At 37.5% G+C, this 21,116-nt stretch overlaps 2 protein-coding genes across 6 annotated transcripts in view; one reads left to right on the forward strand and one right to left on the reverse strand.

The window, feature by feature from the left end:
* The window catches only part of NUDT6 (nudix hydrolase 6), a 67,555-nt gene extending 66,196 nt beyond the window's left edge, over positions 1 to 1,359 (reverse strand). Inside the window, exon 1 of the mRNA XM_065905066.1 lies at positions 1,093 to 1,359. Within this exon, the coding sequence (XP_065761138.1) occupies positions 1,093 to 1,330 (238 nt within the window). The 5' untranslated portion in view covers positions 1,331 to 1,359. The remainder of the gene's footprint in view (positions 1 to 1,092) is intronic.
* Positions 1,360 to 1,466: 107 nt separating this feature from the next.
* Positions 1,467 to 21,116, forward strand: part of AFG2A (AFG2 AAA ATPase homolog A) — a 330,482-nt gene continuing 310,832 nt past the window's right edge. For 4 of the 5 annotated variants that reach the window (XM_065905059.1, XM_065905061.1, XM_065905062.1 and 1 more), the window contains exons 1-9: positions 1,467 to 2,024; positions 7,648 to 7,769; positions 8,885 to 9,042; positions 12,340 to 12,398; positions 13,049 to 13,693; positions 14,817 to 14,946; positions 15,216 to 15,272; positions 16,034 to 16,157; positions 18,397 to 18,652. In XM_065905059.1, coding sequence (XP_065761131.1) covers positions 1,880 to 2,024; positions 7,648 to 7,769; positions 8,885 to 9,042; positions 12,340 to 12,398; positions 13,049 to 13,693; positions 14,817 to 14,946; positions 15,216 to 15,272; positions 16,034 to 16,157; positions 18,397 to 18,652 — 1,696 coding nt within the window. In that variant the 5' untranslated portion in view covers positions 1,467 to 1,879. The remainder of the gene's footprint in view (positions 2,025 to 7,647; positions 7,770 to 8,884; positions 9,043 to 12,339; positions 12,399 to 13,048; positions 13,694 to 14,816; positions 14,947 to 15,215; positions 15,273 to 16,033; positions 16,158 to 18,396; positions 18,653 to 21,116) is intronic. The other variant, XM_065905058.1, reaches the window with a different exon arrangement.

Below are 21,116 nucleotides of genomic sequence, written 5' to 3' on the forward strand. Positions count from 1 at the left end.
TTGCCTTCCTGATTGAGGTAGAGCTTTAACCACTAACAAGTAACAAATGTGTACAATAAACACCTGTGTCTACCCACACATATTACACAGGTTTGATTCTCCTACCGTTAACCCTGTTGGCAGTTAACAATTGTTCCTGAGGAGGAGAGAAAATAAGGTGAAGGGGTAAATAGTTTCGAAATGAAGATAGTTAAAGATTACAACAACTAGTTCAATTACATTTCCACAGATGCTCACTCCCATATTGCTTCACAGGATAAAGATTCTGAAGTTTCCTTCTTAATGAGAGAAGAGGAATTTTCATGCCTCGCTTTCAATTTGATTGTAAGGACCCTTGGGCAGCTTGAAAAACCGGCTGCTCCACCAAATTACGGGCTCTCAAAGTGAGGTCTCCTCTATCCAAGTTATCTTTCCTATCAGTGGACTCAAAGTTCAAAAGTGATGAGTTTTCCTACCAAAGACTGAAACCACTCCATCAATCTCCCCGGTTAATTACAAAAAGCAACCAGCTTTTTGTGAAACAGACGCAAACTAGTTCACAGTCTCCACAGCTCCTGACCCAACCTGTGTACAAATACGACCACTCAAACCTCTCCCAGCCTATTCACTGGAAACCACCTATACTAGGATGCGACAGTTTTGTCCTGGTCAAAGTGCCCGGCAGAACCAAGGGTCGGTAAATGTCAGTAAACAATAATAACTTAACATTTAATAAGCGGTAAGTATGTGGCGGAAACTGTGCGAGGCACTTAATACGCGTTATCCATTTCATCCCTCAGCAATTCCACCAGTTCCTATTACCTGGATTTACGGATGAGAAAATGGTGGTTTACACAACTTGGCTCGAGGTTACACACTAGAAAGAAGACCTGAAACAACGGCTGCAGATGCCAGAGTCTGAGCTCGTTAACCGTTTCACCCCAACCGCCTCAGAGACCTCCCCGCCAAGGTCACAAGAACGAAAGGCAGAAAACAGGTGCGGGTCACGCCTGCCCTCTCGTTCCCTCGAGCGCGACTCAGGGGTGGGGACACCGCGGTTACTTCATGAGAAACACTGAGAAGCCCGGAGAGCCTCGCACCAGGCGCACTTGCCCTGCAAGGCCCTCTGGAAGGCGATCGGGTCCAGGCGGTCCAGAGCGTACAGCCTCCCCAGGCGCACGGAGACGCCTCCAAATCTGTCCAGCTCTCCCCGCAGCTCCTCAGCTCCGAAAGGGGGGTCCCGAGCGCAACCCGAACCGCCCGCGGACCAGCGGGGCCCTGCGCCGAGCACCGCGCGGCGGGCCAGAGCCAGCACCACACGCTGACAGCTCGCCCTGAGGAGTGGCGGCATTTTGGCGCCGGCCCGTTCCCCACGCGGACGCTCCTTAGCACTCAACCCGCGTGATCTGGAAGCGGGAGTTACCGTAACTTTTAGAAGAGTGCCGCCCAGCCAGTCTCAGAGTTGAGCAGGCGTTACCTCTTCGCAGAGGAGATGGCGAAGTCCAGTCGACCGGCTCCAGGAAAGCGGGAGAAACTTTCCCACCACTGCCCTCCCACTCCAACCCACCTCAACACCGCCCCCTCACCCCCAGTTTAATTTAACAGAGATTTGTTCAGGATTAAGGAAGGCGGCGGATATACGAAAAAGTCCTCTTTTTAAGGATTTTACAATCGAAAAGAGCGTTCCGTTCACCTAATCTGTTTTCCTTGGCCATTCAGGAACTCTTCAAAGACAGCGGATTCTGAAGAAGCTCGGTTCTTCTGCTCTTACTGCGCTGCACTCAGGGGATTACGGCTCGGGACAGAGCCCTGCTGGCTTCTGCCCCGGAAGTTTTTCTGTCAGAGAAGCGCGCACGTTGAGCCGGCTTTACCGCTGCTTCTCTCAGGCTGCCTACGGATCATGTCGTCCAAGAAGAACAGAAAACGGCTAAACCAAAGCGCCGAGAATGGCTCTTTCTCGGCATCCTTTGCTTCCTTTCCTGCAGGGGCCACAGCTTCTGCCGTGGCGGCCGGGACTCTGGTGGTGATTAACTTCTTAGAAAAGGGTAAAGAGTTCTGAGTGGGAGACCCGAGGCCGAGGGGGCGCCGTCTGAGAGGACCGAAAACCTAGCGATTCTGCCTTGAGGTGTAGAGGTTTTTAAAAATTGAGCGATGCAGAATTGTGAGAGCGCAAAGTAGTCTGTAAAATACCCGAAGTCGCCCTTGCACTGGAGAAGTTAGGCAGAAATGACTTATCAGTGTCTTAGTTAAGCTTTTTTTGAAAATTGCCTTGAATTTGCACTTGAAGCAGCTTTGCGTTAAGATTAACGTCATCTCTAACTGCAAAATCGTATCTAGCGAGGATAGTATATGAAAACTCTGAAATCCATTTGTGTAACTGTGGATTCGTCCTCTCTAAGAGACGTTAAGGTGCCTTTAAAACCGAAAGGTGGCTTTTTTTCCCTTACCACACAGGTTCTGGTATTTAATAAATAGTTGTTAATTGTGCGCGAGTGTTAGCAGTAGGTTGGGTATTTCAGGTATATATCTTATTTACTCTTCTCAGAGTTTTGGGAGATGAGTACTATATTATTACGCTCATTTTACAGAGAAAGAAAAATGAACGCGATTCGCCCCCAGGTTACACAGGTACTAACTAAATGGCAGAGACTTGAGTCCACTTGTGTTTGACTCTAAAGCCATCGAGCTACATCCCAACAACCTTGACTTGGAAGAACATTTAATTGGTATAGCTTTTAGCAGGCTTGACCTCGTGGCAAAAATTTATTTATTTCTGTTGAAGACCCCAAAGACAGTCTTTCAGTTGACATAGTGTTTTCAGTCTATGTTAGGATCAGAGGACAACTTGCTCTGTCCTGCGTATTCAATCCGTTTTTCGACTGGATTTTTCCCATTGGCGTTTAAACCTGTTGGTACTCTCTTTCATCTTAAAAGTTCCACACCCTCCATTCCCAGACTTCTTAAATGGAGCCATCTCTGCCTCCTCAGCTCTCATTTATTCCTCAGGCCATTCCCTTTTGACATCCATCCCAGGATTCCTTGGAAACTGCCCTCTCCCTGATCTCTGATTATCTCCGGGTTGGTAAATCCAGTGGATGGTTTTCATTGCTTATGTACCTCAGCAGCTTTTGGTATTGCCAGCCGTTTCTGTTTTCTTGAAATACTTTATTTTTTTGACTTAAATGTCATCAAGCTCTCCTAGTTTTTCTCCCTCTTTTGGTTGGCACTTCATCAGTTTCCTTTGCAGGCTGCCTTCTTCCACCTAACCATCAAATATAGAAGTTCCTTTATTCTTAGCCTTAAACTCTCTTTCTCTATATAAAAATTTTTTTTTCCTTTGGCAAGTTCATCCAGTGCCCAGAGTTTTCCATTTACACACTTATTATGTTTGGATTTATATTTGTAATTTGTTTCTGAGTCTTGATTCAATGGTCTTCTAGACCAGTGCTTCTCACACTCTGTAGGGAAGGTTTAAAAATTCCCGACATGTCACAGATCAGCACTTTTGTAAAATACAATAAAAGTAAATTACTGGAAAAATAAGATTAAAAAAATAAATTTTTATTAGATTCAACAGATGTAAAATTACTCTGTTAAATTACAGTAAAAACTACTAAATGCTACTATTTTCTGAGGTAAGTACCTCATCATGAACAAAGAGTTCGTGGACCATGATTTTTTTAAACTGGAATATAGTTGATTAACAATATTAGTTTCAGATGTAAGTCGTATTCACTTTTAAATACATTGGGAAACGATCACCGAGATGAAGTCTAGTAATCATCTGTCACTATCCAAAGTTATTATAGTATTATTTACTATATTCCTTATGCTGTGTGTTAATTCTCTGTATTTATTCAATACTTTATAACTGGAAATTTGTACTTCTTATTCCCCTTCTTGCTCAGCCACCCCCACCTTTCTCCCATTTCAGAAACACACTTCTTTGTATCTATGAATTGGTTTCTGTTTCTGTTTTTTAGAGTCCGTGTGTAAGTGAAATCATATGATACTGGTCTCTCTCTGACTTATTTCACTTGGCATAATATCCTCTAGATCCTTCCATGTTGTTGCAAATGGCGAGATTTCATTCTTTTTTTAAATTGCTGAGTAATATTTCAATATATATGTATAAATGTTCTTTATATATTTTGGATATTAATTCCATATCAAGTTGTCATTTGCACATATCTTCTTTCATTCAGTAGGCAGTCTTTTTGTTTTGTTTGATGGTTTCCTTCATTGTGCAAAAGCTTTTTAGTTAGATATATTTTCATTTATTTTTGCTTTTGTTGCCTTTGCCTCAGGAGACAGATCCAAAAAAATCACTAAGACTAACTTTAAGGAGTTTATTGCATTTGTTTTTTTCTAGTAGTTTTATAGTTTTAGGTCTTACATTTAAGTCTTTAATCCATCTTGAATTTTTTTTTTTTAAGAAAGTGATTCAGTTCATTTCTTTTGCGTGTAGCTGTCCAGTTTTCCCAACACCAATGACTGAAGAGTTTGTCTTTTCCGCATTATATATTCTTGTCTCCTTTGTCATTGATTACTTACCTATATATGTGTGTGTTCATTTCTGGGCTTTATGTTCTGTTCACTGATCTATGTATCCATTTTTGTACCACTGTCATACTGTTTTGATTACTATAATTTGAAATCAGAGAGTGTTTTACCTCCAGCTTTGTTCTTACTCAAGATTGCATTGGCTATTCTTAGCTCTACTTATGTGAAAAATGCCACTGGTATTTTGATAGGGATTGCACTGAATCTGTAGGTTGCTTTGGATAGTATAGACATTTTAACAGTATTAATTCTTCCCCAGTTCATGAGCACAGTGTATCTTTCCATTTATTTGTGTCTTCAATTTCTTTCATCAGAATCTTATAGTTTTCAGATTATGAAGTCTTTCACCTCCTTGGTTAAATTTATTCCTAGATATTTTATTATATTTGATGCAGTGATAAATGGGGTTCCTTTTTTTTTTTTTTTTTAAATTCGTGGTCCCCACTTTGAATATAGCACTGTGCTATACCTCTTCTTTTGAATTTTTCAAAGATACGTCAGGACCGACCTTGTGAACTGGTACTTAGTCCCACAAAAGAAATGAGCTCTGTTCAGTCTTTCTCACTGTAAAATTCAGAAATCTCAGATTCACCCATGACACCCCCTTCTTAAATCTCATATTATCCAGTCCACCATCAAGTCCAGTTTACTAGCTAAAATTTTTCCCATGTTAGACTTCTGCATTCCCTTCCCACTGCTTCAACGTTAATCTCAGACACCATCCTCTCTCACCTGGACTACTACACTGATTGCTCTTTTCCAATTCCTTTTCCACTCTGCAGACAGAATGGTCTTATGAAAATCTTGTCACAACTCTGCTTTTCTCTACTAATTGGCCTCCAATTACTCTCAGATTAAAGACCAGGAACTTGATACAGCCCACTGCCCTAGGTGATCTTGACCTTCATTATGTGGCTCTCTTTTGTCTCCCACCCCTCTATCTACACTTTTCCCCTCAGATGCACAGTGCTCGCTTCTGTCAAGGATCTCTGTACATGCTGTTCTCTTTAGTGAGAATTGTTTTTTTTTTTCCCTCTTCATTTAGTTAATTTTACTCTTCCTTCAGGTGGGTTTAAACATTATTCCTTGAAAAAAAAAATTTTTTTGATTCCTCTGAGTTAGGTCTGATCCCACATTATAGGCTTTCTTAGCACTCTTAGTTGTTATTTCATTGCATTAATCTTAGTTTATAATTACACAGTTATTTAGTGATTGTTTAATAGTTTGCATTCTATTAGTTGTATGTTCCATGACAAAGACTGTGTCTGCTTTTGTCCACTTTGTATCCCCAGTGCCTATTGTAGTATTTGCCTTAGAGTGGGCACGTGCTATTTGCTGAATGTACATATGAAGGGTAGATGGTTGTTTGAAATTACCTTTACCATCTCATTAGTTAATCTGCACATAAGGTGCTCAATAAATTAGTAGGGAAGTGGATGTGTGGATGTAGAGATATAAAGAATTGGAGGAATGAGGACTGGTGAAGGGAATTGTGCGGTTAACAGTTTGTAAGCAGGTAATATGATGGAAATGTATTAGAAAATAAGGCCAGTGGATGGAAATTTGAATCCATTGGTGGTGGGGAGAAATGGAAGTATTTGAGAAGTGTGTGATTTATCAAATCTTGGTTCAGAGTAGGATGGAGGGAAGAGAGAAAGAAAACTTAAAATCTTGTCAGGGACTGAGTACTTCTGCAAGGTAATTATGAAGAGGGAAGGGTAATTCATTGAGGTTTCCTTCATAAGGAAGAGGGAATTGGCAGAAACTGAACATTACGAGGTTATCAAACAGGACACTTTGCTGTTACTGATGCGTAAACTGTGTAAGAGACCTGGTGCTCATAAGAGTTGAATTTCTTTTCAGTCTCTCATTATAAAAAACATTTATTTTATGGTCAATCCTGTTAATCTTAGCCCTGGGAGATGCTTTGTTTTTCTCTATTTGTTCATCTAATGACAGAGGGAAAATAAAAGTGTTGGAAAGTTACTTTGCAGTTGCAAAAAATGATGTAAATCAGACCTCATGGTTTTGCTTTTGTTGACTTAGTTTCTTTTTTAATTACAAAAGGTCTGTTTTTCTGATTATGAAGGAACACGAATACTAGTCAGAGCTCTCTGATTATGATATGTGACTATAATAAGTTTTATAATAAAGTTTGTGACAGGCATCATAAGTGCTAGCATGGATTTTGTGCTGAAAAGAAAAATACTGTATACTTGTCTACTGCATCCATTCTTATCATGGATATTTATTATGCAGACGAACTCTGTATTTAATGAACTTCTAGGCAGTGGAGTTTACAAAGATGAGTATGACCCAGTTCCTGCCCCCAAAGCAGTATATAGTTTAAAGGAAAGTTGAATTGTGAAATAAATGAATGTTATGATGATAAGTGCTAGTATCAGACAATATAAGGTGCTGGGAGATGAGAGGAGGGGCAGCTAACCAGATGTGCAGCCTGAGGGAGTGGGTGGGCAGAGGTGGAGATGTTAGCCCATCATTTTCAGAGGTTTTGTAACTGGACTGAATTGCAGGCCCTTCTCTGGCCAAAAGTTGAAAGCATTAATGGTTATTTGAGCCAGCGTGTCTTCGCCTAAGGAACAAGACCTGTGTTGTTATTATCTGTGTGTTCTTGGGAATAGAAAGGAAAATGTCTGATTGCTGTCCTGTGGGTCAGAAGTGGAAACATAACTTAATCCTGTAGAGCCAGATTATGTGTCATTTCCCCAGTTTAAGCCTTTCAGTACTAGTAGCCAAATCAACTTAGAATCTGTAATCGGAGAAGTTCAGAATCCAAGTATGAAAAGCCCTATTGCAAGTATGTTCAGTTAGTAATGAAATTAGAGACTTAAAAAGAATAATGAAAACTAATACCTACCCATAAAATAGCCTTTTTTAGTTAGCATTCATATTGTCAGTGTAACCTCACAAAGGTTTGATTTTAAGTCTGCTAAAATAAAGAGGGTTCGAAAAATAGTTTCTCCTGGGTATGGTAAGTGCATTCATGTGGTAATATAGATTAAGGATTTTTATTTAGTCCAAAAGAAATCTTGCTTTAACTTCAGTTACAGAATACTGTGAAAATAATTTTCTTCTTCTTGGTAGATGACAAAGTTCCTAAAGCATTCCAGAATTCTCTTGTTCAACTTGGACTCAATACCATGAAGTCTGCAAATATTTGTATCGGTCGACCAGTGTTGCTTACCAGTTTGGATGGAAAGCAGGAGGTAAGAGTCCTTTTCATTTCCTTACTTTAGAAATATTTGAGATGTTTTTTATTTTCAACACAAGCAGTGATAATTGAAAAGCTATATCTTACAAGACCCTCACATCTGTATAAACTTCTCGTTCCTATGATACCCTGGGAGTTGTAGCTCCTAAGTGTCATGATGTGGAGTTTCCCCCAGCAGTAGTGACACACTAACAGCCCTATATTTTGCTGTCTGTGAGTTGTATTTCCTCACAAAATGTTATTTTGGGTCATTTGTTTTGTATATAAATATTTGATCACCCTCCGTTTGTCCTTGCAGCCATTCATCATACCTGAAACTCTTTTAAGTCCAGGATTTTTCTTGAGTCATTTTTGGCAGCTTGGCTTTCTTCTGCCTCTGACATGTCTTCTGCTGCTGCTTCATCAGTCAGTGTTCTCCCGACCGGTGGGGTCCCCTGGAAATATTTTGTAATCTCATATCTGCTGATGGCATGTCTTCCATTCCTTTTGTTGTCCTGGACTTTTACTGTAAAAAATCCTTTAGTGTGTTTTGTGGAAGAGAAGACTATAAATGCATAAGCTCAGCCCACTAATCTGGAGCTAGAAACCTTCTCCCTTAGAACATAAGTCTGATGAGATCCAGGTTCCCATGGAGCTCTTGTGCTGGTCCGTCCCTATTTCCTAGATGTAGTTTATGCTCCAGACTGAATTACCTTACAGTTAGTTTACCTTCAGTATTTTTTCTTATCTTCCTCTTATCACCTGTTAAGGTCTTATCTCTTTTCCTAAAACCAACTCTCAGTTCTTCCACCATTTTCCCTGTGGGATTACCCCTAATCTTCACAAAAAAAGGTGTAATATTTATCAGTTCAGTTCAGTCGTACAGTCATGTCTGACTCTTTGTGACCCAATGGACTACAGGAGGCCAGGCTTCCCTGTCCTTACCAACTCCCAGAACTTGCTCAAATTCAATAATTCTTTGTCGTTTGTATCTCATAGTATCTCCTTTGGGGCAAAGACTTGTGTTTTGCAGAGCCATGTACTTGACTGTGCTTAGTTTTCTTTCTTATAAATTAATGATATTTTACAAATAAGTATTTTCTTATTTTTTGTTTCCTCTCTTCTGGGCAGGTCTATACGGCCTGGCCTGTGGCAGGATTTCCTGGAGGCAAGGTTGGCCTGAGTGAAGTGGCACAGAAGAACGTGGGTGTGAGGGTTGGTGATGCCATCCATGTCCAGCCTGTTTTGGGTGCTGTGCTGCAGGCTGAGGAAATGGACGTGGCTCTCAGGTTTGGCTGTTGTTCATGGTGATTGGATTAGTGCTGCCCAGTAGAAATAAGATGAGTCACAAATGTGAACCACATGTGTAATTCTGCATTTTCTAGTAGCCACATTTAAAAAGTGAAGAGAAAGAGAAAGTAATTGGATATTTTATTTAGTCAATATATAAAATTTTATTTGAACTTACAATAAGTACAAAAATTATTAACAAGATTTTTCATTCTGTTTTTCAAACGGAGCCTTCAAAATCTCCTGTGTCATGTTACCTTTGTAGCACATCTCAGTTTGGGCTAGCCACGTTCTTAGCACTTGATGGCCTTAGCACTTGATGGCCGCAAGTGTTGAGTGGCTAGTGACCTACTGCATCAGACAGCACAGACTAGATGGGTGTTATGTCATTTATGGACTACAGGCTCTCTAATGTCCTGTGATTACAGTATGCTCTGACATTTTAGGAAAGAGGAATTATTATTGATGGATAGTTAATGGTGTTTTTTTCTCATGGTTTGTGGTATAATCAGGGCTTCCTGTCTTACAATTGTAAAGACAGTAGTAGATTACTATGAATAGGCAAGAAACAAGTTTTAATTGAGACTGCTCAAGCAAAGTATGTGATTGTGTATTTTAACTCACTGGTTATTCAAACCAATAAAATAGTTAATATCTATCATATTTTTAAATAGTCCCCTATGAAAGACTATCGATGTGGTTAAAGTATATCACCCACCTTCTTGAATGTTCTGTATCTAATAGGGTTTTTACTCAGTTTGCGTATACAAGTCTTATCAAAATTTGTTTTTAAAAAATCTTTTGATACTTTGATAGCATGTTTATAAAAATTTGGAGGATTTTTGTGCTGGAATCACAAAACATTTTTTAATCATTAGCTTGATTTTGAAATGTTTCCTTTTTTGCTACTTTTGTAGATTCCAAGCTTAAGCTTTGGCCTATTTTTCTTTTTAAAAACAGGAGAATATCTTCAGTGCATTTTATAACAGTTTAGTGAGCAACAAAGTAAAAGTCAGGAAGGAAATGAGAACACAACATATGTTGAGCACCAACCATGTGCTAGGACACAAGTGCATACACTTCTCCCATTTTTCTTCCCTCATTTAATCCTCTAAACATACTGCAAGGTGTCCATGTTTATCCGTTTTTACAGGTGAGAGAATGGGCTCAGTGAGAAGTAACTTGCTCATTATTTTATGGTAATTTTTTAATTAACTCAGGTTAAATAGGATTAATCTTTAGACTGTTCTAAAACAGTCCTTTAGGCAGTTATGAGTTAACTGGATCAGATACTAACAAGTGTGACCTCTTGAGGGCGCAGCAGTCTTAGGTGATAACGAGTACCTATTATAGAGGGACTTCATATGTATTAAATGGAAGCTTTTTTTTTTTTTTTAAAGAATCTTGTGTTTTAAATGTGGCAGCAGAACTTAAACAAGAAACTTAATTTTCAATAAGAAAAATCAGTAATTTTAGTCTGATTAAATCCTTAAATCCTGCTTAAATCCTTTCGGTGTTAGCTGAAAAATTTTATTACTGATGTTAGAGCTCCTTCTAGTGGAAATGATTTTATCTGCACACATTCTTTTTTTAAAAGCAAAACTGTTTATTTTTACATATTTCACATATTTGCAAATATTTTCTATTCAAAGTTTAACAAGTAAAAACAGTCTTAAGTAGTTTCAGAGTTCTATAAACAAGTAAATTTAAGTATTTAAGGAAATATAGTTTCCTCTTTATACACACATTTGATTCAGGAAATTTTCTCCTTTTTTTTATTTGAATAAATAAAATAACCAAATCATCATTTGTGGTAGTTACGTTACATGAAGTTGCCACAAATACTGAACTGTTGCTTGGAGGGTGTGTGTGTGTGTGTTTATTTAACATATATAAATATATGAAAATACATGTCTTACATAGATTATAACTTATAATCTTATAACTCTCTGAACAACTCATTCTGGTAGATTCTATTTTAGAAAAGATAAGTGGCTTAGAAGTATTAAGTGACTTGCCTGGGGTCACTCCATTAAGAGGTGCCAGAGTTAGGATTCAAACCCCCCTCTACCTGGTCCTGGAGCTGCAGCTTTTCGCTGTATATTGTACTGCTCCCTTCCCTCCCCAACTTCTGTCCTCTGGTCACCTCTGAATGAGAGTTGAAATAGAGGCTTTTTTTTAAACCTCAGCTGGGAAAGTGTTGGGTTACTCACATTTTTGCCTGTTCTGTTCTCTTCTACAAATGTCTGGGAAAGCCCTGCTAGTATTGATTTTGGGGTTACAAACATATTTTAGCAAGTAGATGGATTTGCATATGGAATCCTCAAATAAGTTTGTATCAGTTTTGTTACTGATAATATGATTGAGAACATGGCTTAGATTTGGACCACATGGGCTTGCTAATATACCTTTTCCTGAGCTAAACCATTCTCCCTCTTGTAATCTCTGTCAAATTCATTAGCCATAGTCGTCTTCTCCTGATACCAACTGCTTACACATGGAGGAGGAAAAATGCACGTTCTGAGATGCATGTTCTGAGAGCTCTCCAAGGATGTGTGTCTTTACAAGTGTAATGATTTTTAGCCATACTTCTGTAATGAAACAAGCAGTCTTCCTGGAAAACACTGCAATTAGTCAGAAGAAAGCTTTTACATTTTTTTTAGGCTTGCCCTTTCTCTTGAATAAACTTCCATTGTACCATTACCTTGCTTTATTCTTAGCTCTTCAGATAATGTACTCTATAGGATTTAAATTTCCTTAAAGGTAATTTATAAATGATTGAAAGAGAATAAAGTAAGCTATTGATAAAAGCCTTTATCCAAGCTGGGCAAGTTCAGAAAGAAAATGATTAATTGAGACTAGTGGTTTTTTTTTAAATGTTTTTGGCTATGATACACAATAAAAAACACATTTTTTGTTTTAATTTATTGTACATGTACTACATGCAGAGATGTAGTGCATAAATGTACACCACGTTTGTACATGTATGTGTGTGCTCAGTCACTCTTACATGTGTGCACCTCAGTATATCCGGGGGGAGGTGTGTGTATGAGTGATATGTAAGATAGTAAAGAACGTTGATTTGGGCTTCTAGGAAAGCACATTACAAATGATTTCATGGCTGTAAGATGTATCTGCAAAGTATAAATCACTCTAAAATTGTATAAATTTTTTCTAGGTTGTAAACTAATGATTTTCTTGATTAGGTCTGCATTATCACTGTGTGTGTCATTTTATATTACATTTTAGTTTCTGGTGTACTTAATGTTGCTCTTTATTTCTCCCACCCTTCACAGTGACAAAAATGCAGATATTAATGAAGAACAACTGGCTGGTTGTATTTTGAGAAAACTAGGTGAGATGTATTTTTAATAGTTTTCTAAATTTTGAAAAGCAAGGCAGCAGCAAATAAACTAATGTGTCTTCGAGGTCTTGTGTGCATAATACTTTTCTTTGAAATAGTGTAGAGATTATTCTTTCCAATGAATTAATGTCACTTTAAGATAGGAATGTAGTCTCTCTCTCCTTCGTCCTGCCCGCCCCCCAGTATTAACCTCAACTGCTGTGTAATTGACTGATAGTTGAGCCGTGCAGAGAATGTATGACTTAACCTGTGAACAGTTGGTGGTAGAACTGAAACTTTTAACCCTTGAGCTCTATTCTTTTCAGTGAGAAATGTTGGAGTGTTGATTTAGATTTGCCATTTTAGGTTGATTCATTGTTGAACATGGAATGCCTGGCCATATGGGGATATAGTTGATAGAATCATACATGTATTGAGTGTAGAGGATTTCAGAGAATCATCTTTTCTTTCTTAGGTCTCCAAATACTGCTGTATCTTAGGGGAGGAATTTTAGGTCCTTTGTTTTTCGTAACAATTATTTTATGTTCCATCTTTGATTGAGTCTTTTCAAGCATAATTATGTTAATAGATTAAATTGCTATTCAAACTTTAAATGAGTGAAAAATTGTGCTGACATATATATTTAATAAATTGTTTTCCAGATGGCAAGGTTGTTTTACCAGGCAACTTTCTGTATTGTACATTCTATGGACGACCATGCAAGCTGCAAGTGTTGCGAGTGAAAGGGGCAGATGGCACAATGTTGAGAAGGGCTCAGAATGACTCTGACACTGCTGCCCGGGGAATGGCCTCTGAGCTGTCCAGCCGAGATCCCAGCACCCTGGATATATCCTTACAGCTAAGCCAGCTAGATCTGGAAGTGCCCCGACGGCCGGCATCAAGTAGTACTCCTTACAGACCAATAGATGACAGAATGATGAATAAAGCTGGTGGCATTTTGTCAGATGGTACACAGAGTCCTGGGAATGGCAGTGGACGTGGATTAGAGGAAGTCACAGGGCTTGCATGTAGTTTTGAGCCTGCTGGGGAAGGAAGTGAGCAACCTGTTGATGAAGAGAGATTACTGAAGTCACCCAGCGTGGGAGCACAGAGCAACACCGATACCTTTTATTTTATTTCTTCAAAAACAAGAGTCAGTTTTACAAAGAACCGTACAAATTCAAAAGATCAAGCCAACCAATTAAAAGTAACATATGACATGATAGGTGGCTTAAATAGTCAGCTGAAAGAAATTAGAGAAATTATTGAATTACCTCTCAAACAGCCTGAGCTTTTCAAGAGTTATGGTATGATTTTTTCAGTGTATTATACCCAGAAATGTTAAACTAGAAAGCAGTTGGCTCGTTGCACTTAACTAATTAATTGTTCACCTTCTCTTCCAGTTTTTCTTTCCTGGGTGGGAGGTGTGGTAGAAGTTGTGAGTTGCTTTGGGAAATGCCTTTTAACTGAGCCTTTTTCTGTGCTCAAGATCTACTGCCTAATGCTCTGATGTGGAGCTGATGTAATAATCATAGAAATAAAGTGCATGATAAATGTAAAACACTTGAATCATCCCTAAACCATTCCAATCTTTCCCCCCCTACCCCTGCACCCCTAGTCAGCGGAGAAATTATTTTCCACAAAACTAGTCCCTGGTTGCAAAAAGGTTGGGGACTGCTTCTTTAGGGTATGTGAGTCAGTCGTAGTCTTGTCTGTTTTAACTGCATACTTCCACAGTTGTTTGTATTGGATCTGGAACAAGTATCATGCTAGATTAGCTGTAATGACTAAAAAAATAAACCAAACATTAAATAGTTTGGATAAAACTTCTTTGTTAGGCAATGTAGCTGAATGCAGATCTCTTTGTATTAAAACAAGTGCAGGGAGTGACTTGACTTTTAGAAAACTCAGGGCTTCTGAAAGGTTGCTGCCCAGATCCTCTGCATATATGTGGTGCATACCATGTCCTACTCTGCTTTTTTGCTTTTTCCTTTTTCATGAATCTTTATATGTATCAAATGAAACCTTGAATTGACATTTTGCTGGTAATGCTTATATTCTCTGAGATGAAATTGGTTGAAATTTGGGATTGAATGTTGGATGAAACTAGTTGGAAGAAAACGGATTGGTGGCTTCTTTTGGATATCCTTGTTTGGGATTTGTTTTCTGGTCATTGGACAATGCTTTGTGTATTGGGGCATGACAATAGTGTGGGTATCCAACCAGTTTTTTACTAACCAGCCTGGTTTGGTTGGGTCTACACAGAGAGAAAAAGTCAGAGTTGGCATGTCTGGGGGGAAAAAGTTCTGACTCTTAACTTTAGTTTTGATGCAAGTAAATTTGTTTTATAACTTGTGTTTGAAGTCATGTGACAATGCTTACCATAAACCTACTAATGCCGAATCCAATGTTCTCTACTTCTTCTTCTAGGAATTCCTCCCCCTAGAGGAGTGTTACTCTATGGTCCTCCGGGTACTGGAAAGACAATGATTGCCAGGGCTGTTGCTAATGAAGTTGGTGCCTATGTTTCTGTAATTAATGGCCCTGAAATTATAAGCAAGTAGGTGCATAATTTAATAGAACAAACAATATTATTAGATATGCTTCTTAAATGTAGTTTTTAAAAAATGGCTCTATAGTATTCTGTCTGGATGTTTCACACACTGAAATGTTAAATTTGCTTTTAATGTGTATAAAATTTAAGTTTAGAAAATAATTTTTGAAAGTAGTTTTAAGTATTCTGAAAATATTTGAAGTCAGATGAGCTTTTATAGGCAGAATTTTAAAAATGATAAGAGTTGGTCCTTAAATGTAATTTATTTCTTACAGATTCTACGGGGAGACGGAAGCAAGATTACGTCAGATATTTGCTGAAGCCACTCTGCGGTATTCTTTATTTTTGGATGTTTGGAATTTTTTTGGATATAGTCAAGGCTGTATTAATGAAAGTAGAGATAGTAGCACTTTATATGAAATGTGAAAGAATAGAACAAAAATATAGCACTGGAAGTAGTTTTAAATTTAATGAGTTTCTAATCCAATTCTATCTAATTCTGTTTTAGAAACAAACTTTAGAAGTACTGTTTTAGATAAATAAGTTATTAAATTACATAATAGCAAAAGGTACAAACTTTCAGTTATAAGTTATGGAGATGTAATCTATAGCATGGTGACTATAGTTAATAATAAAGAACTTTTAAACAAAGAACATATAATAAAGAACATTTCTTACTTTCTATCCCTTGGACTTTAAACCAGCTCCAAGGAATAGCTTCAGTGGCCTCAGTTTCTGAATTGATCAAGAGATGGCAATTTAGGGGGTCTTAGTGGGCAAGGTCTCTCTGAGCATTCACTCTCATCTCATGAGCCATACAGGTTCTCAGTATTCTGCTTTTTATTGAGGGCAGATCTACTAGCATGTCATATTGGTGACTTAATAACTGAGGCTAGAATTATTCTAAGATTTTTTAGCTTCACGTTTCTATTGCTTTTTTCTTTGATACTAATTAAATACTAATTAAATTCTAAATTTGATGCATTGTGTTTCAATCAAAAAACAATGTCAATTTTTAATTGAAATGCAACATATCAAATTTAAAAGCTAACTGTGTACTACTAGAGAATTCATTTTACTTGTTTATTTTTAGGCACCCATCAATTATTTTTATTGATGAGCTGGATGCACTTTGCCCTAAAAGAGAAGGGGCTCAGAATGAAGTGGAAAAAAGAGTTGTAGCTTCACTCTTAACACTGATGGATGGTATTGGTTCAGTAAGTATAGCACCAGTATTGATTTCTTTAGTAGGGGATATTTTCTTAATAATATGTATGTAGTAGCAAAAACTATCAAGTATGTCTGAATTTTTTGGGATCTCTAGGGTAAAGGAAAAAATATTAGCTCTAAGAACTAGAGGACCAAGACCCATAAAATAATTTTCTCCAGTGATTTCTTAGTAACAGCAAGGACAGTATAACCTGGCAGTGTTTTTCTAGCATATAAAATTATTTACATTGATAAATATCTTTTTCTAATAAATGGTATTAACCTAAAAACCTGAAGTAAAAATCAGTAAGGAAAATTTAGCAGTTAAACTTAAGGGGAATTTACTAAGAAATTTCATAAGTAAGTCTCATATAACTCTTGTAAAATTTAGTTTGGTGGGATAGCTTTAAGTTTTGGAAGTGAAAGGACCAAGTGAGAATCATGGGAAATGTGTTGTACAACATTTTTAAAAAGTTTACTCATGTTACCAAATTCTTTGTATATAGTGCATGCAGTCTTATATTAATAAGAACTATGTGCTGATTATGAAAGGAAGACCAGTAGAACTAATAGGGAAGAGGAATGAAGACTGCTGGCAGGCATTTATCAGAAGAATACACTTCTTACACAAGATTGTAAATAACTCAGTTTTTAGAATCTTAATATGTTAGAGCCTAAAGAAATTTTAGAAATTGTGGAGTCCTATGTCTTTCTTTTGCACATTAAAAAGCTAGAGAGTTGGAGCCTTTTGGTTTTACTGCCTATTGGTAGAAATTGAACATATGAAAATAACAAACTTTTGGTTATTATTTCTGTTATTTGCTTACCTGTGCTACAATTTCAAGAGTAACCTAAGAGAAGGGTTGTTGGCCTACAGCAGTCTGGACAACCACCTGGTTCTCAGTCTTAGGGAAATATCTGGGTGTGATTATAATGTCCCAAGTTTGGACCTCAGCTTACAGAGCTTGGGAGGCTTCCCCAGTGACTCAGTAGGTAATGAATCTGCTTGCAATGCAAGAGACACAGAAGAAAAGTCCTGTGGACAGAGGAGCCTGGCAGGCTGCAGCTGAGCGCACAGCACACGCACGCTACAGAGCTGGAGGAGTCAGTGTTGTTAGTTTATTGGAGAGTTTATTAGTGAGACTCTGAGGATAGGTCCATAACAACAATACTCTCAAGAGATTGATACATAAAGTGGGACACCAGTTTGTCTATTTATAGTAAGTACAGTTGTTAAGCTGACCAAATGCTTTGTTTATAAACAACTCTCTTTTCTTCCTTAAAAATACATGTATTATAATTAGTAGATTTTGGTGAATAGAAATCTGAGAGAAGGCTCTGTGTTGGAGGATCTTAATTACTATGTTATTGCTATCTCTTTCTCTGCCACTGGGATAGATCTGCTGTGAACTGATGTTCTTGCCTTTGGGCAGGACTGGGAGCAAGCATGTGACACTAATGTTTTGGCCTGAAAATGTTTAAGGGCCTGTATTTTTGTCTTCTAAAGTCATAATTCATAGATTCATTGTAGTCCATGCATTTTCTGTTGGCACATCCAGTTTAATTAATTAGGTTTAAGTTTTCTTACTTCAAATTGCGTTTCAGTTAAGCTTGTCTCTGTGAGATCGCACTTAGGTCATCTGAGTAGGATGTTGGACAATTTCTGCGGATGGCTTATTGTGATCACATTGTTCCAAATTTTATCCTCGGGATAAAAATCCATATGTATTCAAGGGTATCTGATACTTGGGTGTTGGTTATATTGTGTGTGTTTCAGGAATTTGAAGATTTATCAAAACAAAAAAGAAACAGTCCATATGTATGAAGATTTCTTAGACAACTGTGTAATAGAGCCTTGTTCTTTTTGAAGCACATGTAGGTCATAATTTTAATGACTGTGAGTCATAATCTTATTTTCAAGTGGGGGAAAAGAACAACTTAAAACAGTTCAATAAAACTATATGGTAAAGGGTATAACCTATAGATTGTTAGTCATGAGAATTGTGTGGTTAAGATGCCAGAAGTGGGAGAGACGTCACTTAGAATAGATGGAGAGTTAAGTATTGGAAACTTTCTAAGGGGTATTTAGACTGAGCTTTGGGAAATATGGGATGAATGATGAAATTTGAGAAAAAAGGGATAGGACTTAGCAGTGTGAACAGTTAGATCTATCCTTGTCTATATACCAAGTGCATTTTTTTAAAATTTCACAAGAATATGTAATATATTTTTATTTTACTTTGTTAGGAAGGAAGTGAAGGACAGGTGTTGGTTCTTGGGGCCACAAATCGCCCTCATGCATTGGATGCTGCACTCCGAAGACCCGGACGGTTTGATAAAGAGATTGAGATTGGAGTTCCAAATGCTCAAGACAGGCTGGATATCCTCCAGAAACTGCTTCGAAGGGTACCTCATTTACTCACAGAATCTGAACTGCTACACCTGGCAAATAGTGCTCATGGATATGTTGGAGCAGACTTGAAAGCCTTGTGTAATGAAGCAGGTGAGAGTGATTGCTATAGTGAGTCTGTACTGATGGATTTAATAACTCTGGTTTATTTACAAGCTGATAATTTGTATCTCATTGATTTCCTAGTGGAAGCAGCTAATTTTTTCTAATCATAAAAATATATGTTTTAAAAAATTCAGTTAATTCAGAAAACTGTAAAAAAAAAAAAAATCACTCTTAATCCTTCCTAAAAATAAACACTGTTACAGTATGTATCTTTCTTCCTAAGTACACAGATACACACAGACACGCACATGTGTAACTCTATGCATTAATGGCAGTATTGATGGTGAACGTGTATACTGATATTGTCCTGTTAGAAAATAGGGAGAAGTGCTTGCTGGAGAATGAAAATTTTTCTTAGAGGACAGCTTTGTATTTGTTGAAGTGCTAAAAAAGTACTTAATGAAACCTAAGAATTTTGTGCCTCCAAATAATGTGACAGTGACGGTTCAGTTTGAAAATGTATAAAGGCTGTTATTAATCAGTTGACTCGGACTTTAACCACGGTATAACTGTAGTTGCTTTGGAAGCTCTTAAGACCTTTTTTCCCAGGGTAATTTTAGCCATGGAAAATGTAATCAGATCAGAGCAGTTTTTATAGCCTATTAAAGTATTTGATCAGCCAGGTAATACTTTTTTGAAAAATGTCAAATAATCTGTTGTTGTTATTCTGAGAGTATTTATTTCTAGAAAAGACATCTTTCCTAGAAAAGATATCTTTCTTCTAAGACTGGGCGTATACCTCATAGCATTTCTAGTTTGCCAGTAATCTTAGGTTCCTTAAATTTCTTGTTTCCTCTAGTATGGGCATATGTTTCTAAGTCCTTTTATATTTTGGAGGAATCTTTTTTTCATTTGTGGCATTCTGTTCCAGTTTGTGACCTATCCAGTGTCTTTATAAGGTGCTTTAAATAAAGTTTAACCCTGTAGGTCATGAAAGAAATTGAATTCTTGAATTGGGAATTTAGTTTAGTTTTTTTTTTTTTTTTTTTTTTTTTACAGCTTTAGTACAGAAATATGGTAACTCTTATTTGCAAAGCTTTGATTCATAGTTAATCAAATTTACTAGGTTATTGTCATTTTATCTTTCTAATCTGACGTAGGTGTGCAGGGAAACACTTTTGAGAAGGAAGAAAAGATAGTTGGAAGAGATAATTTGGATATCTTATTTTTTGTAGAAAAAACAAGTTTTAATTCATTCTATTTGGTCATTTTCACAATTTCCATTTTAGAGGACACACAACTAGGGAAGACTATAGGTTATGCAGATGACAAGGCAAATATGAACATTCTTCTGGTACTTTATGGTCTAGGATGGAGTCCCTTTCTGCTTTGTTTCTTGTTCTTCATAACATTGATGAGTTTGATCATGGAAATGAATTCCCTGCTGATCAAGAAGAAATATCAGTGGTTTACTTTGCTTCCTTCATTCCATTAGGTAACAATGAAGAGTCTGGATTACTCCTTAGGCATTACTTTGTACCTGCTTATTCTAGGCAATGATTCATTCTTCAGCATCCCTTTTCAACTTTCTAACAGATTTCATGCATTCTAGAAGGTTCTGGGATTCATGCTGTCTAGAAACATACAATCTGATGAAGGAAAAAGATCTGTAAAGAACTATACAGTGAGATAGAGCTTCCCTGATGGCTCAGCGGTAAAGAATCCTCCTGCCAATGCTAGAGATGTAGGTTGGATCCCTGGGTCTAGTAGATCCCCTGGAGAGAGAAATGACAACCCACTCCCCTATTCTTGCCATGGACAGAGGAGCCTGGTGGGTTGCAGTCCAGGGGGTTGCAGAGTCAGACACAACTTATTGACTAAACAGCAACAATACAGTGAGGTACATACTCAAAGCTAGAGAAAATGTAGTGACTTCTCCTATGGAGAAAGGAGATTCTTTGGTTATATAGAAAAAATGCCAGCATCTAAGAGTAACCTAAAAGAAAAAGTAAAAGTTGTATAGTCAGAATGAGGGTATGGGAAAGTAGGAAAGGGAAGATTCTTTCATCAGATTCTCACAGCAACCCTGAGATATAAATATCAGAGAGACTCAAAAAGAGATCTCACTTTAGTGAGATCTGCTAGTATGTGGCAGAACTAGAATTTAAACTCAGTGTCATCTTACTCCCAATCTGTGCTCTTAATCAAAGTTAAATCATAAAACAGATATTTGTCAAAGTGATATAATGTTTTTTGATTTAATTTTAGTCTGTGAAACTAAGAGTAGGATCAATTTATGAAATAGAAAATAGCCCCCATATTTTTTCACAGGTAAATATAGTCTAGAAGTTAAGTTGTATCCTTAGACTTTCAGGGGAAAAGTGATATTGTCACTCACATACCAGATATAAATAGGATCATCTACTTTCCACTCACATACTATATATAAATAGAACCCCTCTGCCATCAAGAACTTTAGGAAGATGGCAAGAAAACTTAATTTCTACTGCTG

Source organism: Muntiacus reevesi, chromosome 13 (assembly GCF_963930625.1).
Source record: "Muntiacus reevesi chromosome 13, mMunRee1.1, whole genome shotgun sequence".
NCBI classification, from domain to species: Eukaryota; Metazoa; Chordata; class Mammalia; order Artiodactyla; family Cervidae; genus Muntiacus; species Muntiacus reevesi.